Here is a 4,299-nt window from a genome sequence, read left to right on the forward strand (position 1 = left end):
TATTAATTTCAGTTTTCATTTCTGTAACCAAACAAAACCATGACAAGATAAAAAAACTCAACACGCCTAGGTTTGCCATCTCAATCCCATGAGAACATTAAACATGATATCCTATTCCATATATCCAATCTGATTTGCTTCTGGGTTCATTTTAGAACACTGAATTCTAGAGTTACAAGCTCTATGGTATTCACTGCCATATAGATTTTGACCCTGGAGCTTTAAGCCATTCGAAGCAATATCAAATGGAGACTGCTTAAACATGTTAGCAGAATTCGAATTGAATGTCCTGAGTGCTGCATCACTAGGGTTGTTCCAGTCAAGGCCTATTTTCGGCATGCTGGAAACAAGCTTGTGCTGCGGTGACAGAACATCAGAGTGATCAAACAAAGACAGTGAATGATGTTCGGAGAAGGCTGAGTTCGTTAGGTTAAAAGTTGTTATGTCATGGATGCTTGGTCTTCTCTTGTCTTTCCCTCCTGAAAGCTGTCTTTGGTAATACTTTTGGGCATGGCTTGCCACTTGAATAGGAGTCTTGGACACCACAAAATTCCTAGAGATGTTTCTCCAGTCCCCTTTGCCATATTTTAGAAGTCCCAATAAAAATCTCCTATAAACTCATACATCAAATCACAGAAATTAGCAGCTAATCTCCATGATAAATTTACAGACATTCCCAAAATTATCAGCTCTAAATAACATGCTGACTTCCGTAACTCCCAGAATCTAATAGGGTTTTCTTTGAGTAATTCGTTTATTAATTAAACAATATACATAGATCAATTAGACAATAAGAATAACCTTCAAGAGAGGAGACATAGAAAAACACAGATTCGACTTGAACCCATGAACTCTAGTAAAGAACGTACTGATCATTCAGTTATGAAGTAATTGATAAATCCAATATCACTCTAAATGAACTACAGCTAGACTTGCTAAGAGAACTGTTATGTATTAGCAACAATAGGGGTCTGAATTCTGTGAAATTCTACACATGATTTGCAGAAGATGGAATTCTGATGAAAAAAGAAATTATGTTTACCCACAAAAAAGATAAGATTTTTATTAATGGAAACTTTACATATGTTCATCTTCTGTCCATGGCACACCCTTCTTCCTCTCTTGCTCAGAAGCTCTACCACTCACAGGCTTTTTCCTGTATGCATCAAAATCACGATTGTTAACCAGTTCTAATGTAAATGACGAGCTCAAGTAACCCGGAATGGGCACCTTCCCTGCTTCTATATCACTAATATCATCGTCAAGCTCCTTGTACTGTTTCATCACATCAAACACTGTCTTTCCCGGAATCATGGCAACCACTTTCAGCCACCTATCAGGCGTGTCTTCTCGATAGATCGCCAGAGCGCTCTCAAATCTCTTGTTCTCTTCTCTCGTCCAGATTGTTCTGCTCTCTTGAATAAACCAGTTGGAACTTGCCATGAACGAGACTGGAGATAGAGTTTCCATGCTTCTGGATTGTGATTGTATAAAAAATGGTAACTTCAAAAGCTCATGTTGTAGATGAAAGGGGGAGGCACAAGGGGAGAAAAAGGTTGAAGCTTCTTTTTTTTTGGATTTTTAGGGTTGATCAGAGGAGGACTAAATCAAGAACTATTTACAGGGAATCAGGAATTTTCTTTTAGCTGCTTGATTAACAGCATAAACTGAAGAATCTGATAACGACCCACCTTTGAAGAATCAAAGAGAATCCGGAAAAAAAAAATCTCATAAAGTTCCTGGCTTTCTGAAAAAGAAAATAGAGAACAAACAAACACCCAGATCGATCTTTAGAATTTTGTAGCAGAGAAACACAAAGAATTGTAGTTAAAGAAGTGGGAAATTTTTGTTGTCTATTATTTACACCATTTAAATGACAAATACCCAGAAGAACAAAGCAACAGAAACTGTGAATAAGGAACCCGAAAAACAAGAGAGAAGGAAAGAAAACATAGGAGGAAGATGATCCGATATTGTAACGGCCCCGAAAATTTAAAAGAAAATATATGTATTAAAAATTCTAAGTGCGGAAAAAAAATAAAAATTCTGATTAACATCCCTTATACAATAACTAAAAACGTATTCAACGTATGAAAGAATAAGCTAATTAAAGGAAATACTCGAAATGAAAACTATAAATAGAACTATAAAATCTTTAGGCGTCTAACTCACCGTCTTCCTGTGGAACGGGCTCGGGAACCACGTATTCCTGATCTAAAATGGTTAAGTAAGGAATGAGCTGCACTACCCCAGTAAAGACATCACACTATCTCACTACTACGGAAATAAATGTTGGTAGAAAACAGAAACGACCAATAGAGCATAATTTATAACAAACTCATTTATTAATAATAAAAATCTTTACTGTCCACTTACCTCGGTGAGATTCGTGAAAATAACATATGAAAACAATAATATTATAACCATCATAAAATCATATACACTTTGTAACATAACACATGTTATACTTTTGCACTTCAATACTTTTGCACTTCAAAAACCAGCCTACTAGTATTCATGGGGATCCATAGGGAGTCCTCGCTACACGTGAACCATTAACATTAATAACTTAATTATATGGCCGTCCCCATACCCCGTTCGGTATGGGCGCCTAAAAGCCATGGACCTCAATACCCCGTCCGGTATGAGAGTGAAACGGGTCGTCCCCATACCCCGTTCGGTATGGGCGCCAAATCATAAGGTCTCTATACCCCGTCCGGTATGAGAGACCACATTCCCGGTAGGGTTCCCTACGGATCCGTTTCGTTCACCATCTCCCAGGATATCTAGTCAGGCTGTCCATATTATACATTTATCAATTCACATAACATTTTTCCCATTTTCTTTGGTCTCAATTATCCAAATCAAATATAAACACGTAAAACAGTAATGAACACCAAACAAGACAACAACGGGTTCACAATAATTCAAATCATAATAAACGAAACCGTGATTCATACATACGAAACCATAAAATAAATATATCAGATACCATGCTGAATTCTAAACTGTAAAATAGATCAAACAACAACTGACCGACAAATACACTAGATTCGAGCTCCATTAGCAACCTTAAGCAATTTTACACATCCATTAATTCACGAAAATACTGTTTTATCATTTATTGAACTTTAATACCGTGATAGAAAATAGGGTAAGAAATCTTTACTTGTTTCGGGGTCTGAAATTGGGTTCTCACTGCGCCTACGGGCTGTCCCTAAATTCTCTGAATTTTTCTCGGAAAATTAAAACAGACTACCGGTACCTGCACGTGTCCCAGAAAACCCCAAATCAGACCCAGGCCCCTTTTCGGCCAATATCAAAATTCCGGCACGGCGGCTCCGCCGTGCTCCGACGATGGCACCGCCGCCCGCGGCGGCGATCTGCCACAGGTTGTCCATTTTCGGCCGTTTTCGGTCAAACTTGCATTGGTTCCTACGATAAAACAACCCTAGGGCCCTCGGTGGGCCAAAAAATCACGAAAAACTGAGACTTACCGGCGGCGGAGCTCTCGGGTGCGGTGGCTTCTCCGGCGCGAGTCACGATTTGATGTTTTGCTCTGATCAACCTGTAGAGAAAAGGACGGTGATCACAGTGGTGTAAAAATTGCATCGAACGGGAACCGGGAAGGGCCTCATCGGAGGTAAAAACTGAGGGAAGCCATGGCGGTGCCGCTGGACTTCAGCGGTGTTTTTCGGCCGATTGGCCGGTGGTTTGGCTCCGATTTGGCCATAGGCGAATTTAGCATCAAAAAACGAGCCAAGGGGAGAAAATTTACCTCGTTTAGCGGTCGAAAAATCCTCCAGTGCGGCAGCGGGTGGCGGTGGTCAGCTCCTCCGGTGACTGGTTCTTCTTCTCCGGCGAGGATACTGGCGGCTAGGGTTTGGGGTCAGGTGTGGGTGAGGCTATTTATAACATTCTCCTTTTAATCTCAGCTGTCCATCACGATTTAATCTGAACCGTCCGATCGCGATTAAAATGGGAATAATCTGGGTCATCCATCGCGATGCGATCTGGGCCGTCCATGCATGATTCAATCATGGTCGTCCGTGCGCGTGAGATCTGGACCGTCCGTACGCATGAGATCTGGACCGTTCGATCGCGTGCACGTGGATCGCCCACGTGGCCTCCTGCGTCAGTGTCCTTGCCACGCGGCGTTTTCTGGTTGGTCGGGGCTGCTGACTGGGCTGCTGACGTGACTGCTGACGTGGCACAACTTTTCTAAATTGCGTTTTGACCTCTGATTTTCGATTTTTTTTTTCAAAAACACCCCCAGAATCTAAATTTTCACCCATTTTT

General features: G+C 41.1%; 1 protein-coding gene across 1 annotated transcript; it reads right to left on the minus strand.

The window, feature by feature from the left end:
* On the minus strand, positions 1 to 1,578 carry LOC148268684 (transcription factor DIVARICATA-like). The gene is made up of 2 exons (XM_088212842.1): positions 1,082 to 1,578; positions 1 to 610 (listed from the first exon to the last, which is right to left on the minus strand). Exons 1-2 carry the CDS (start codon positions 1,468 to 1,470, stop codon positions 112 to 114), a joined length of 888 nt encoding a protein of 295 aa, XP_088068968.1. The 5' UTR covers positions 1,471 to 1,578; the 3' UTR covers positions 1 to 111.
* Positions 1,579 to 4,299: the final 2,721 nt, after the last annotated feature.

The sequence above is a fragment of the Carica papaya genome, chromosome 2 (assembly GCF_054855325.1).
Source record: "Carica papaya isolate Zhongbai chromosome 2, ASM5485532v1, whole genome shotgun sequence".
NCBI classification, from domain to species: domain Eukaryota; kingdom Viridiplantae; phylum Streptophyta; class Magnoliopsida; order Brassicales; family Caricaceae; genus Carica; species Carica papaya.

What these genes read in the sequence shown, in the direction of transcription:
- LOC148268684 (XM_088212842.1), bottom strand. Translation starts at nt 1,470, where the DNA reads ATGGAAACTCTATCTCCAGTCTCGTTCATGGCAAGTTCCAACTGGTTT. An exon ending in TGGACAGAAGATGAACATAT is followed by an intron (nt 611 to 1,081) that starts GTAAAGTTTCCA and finishes ATGAGTTTATAG; the next exon opens with GAGATTTTTATTGGGACTTC.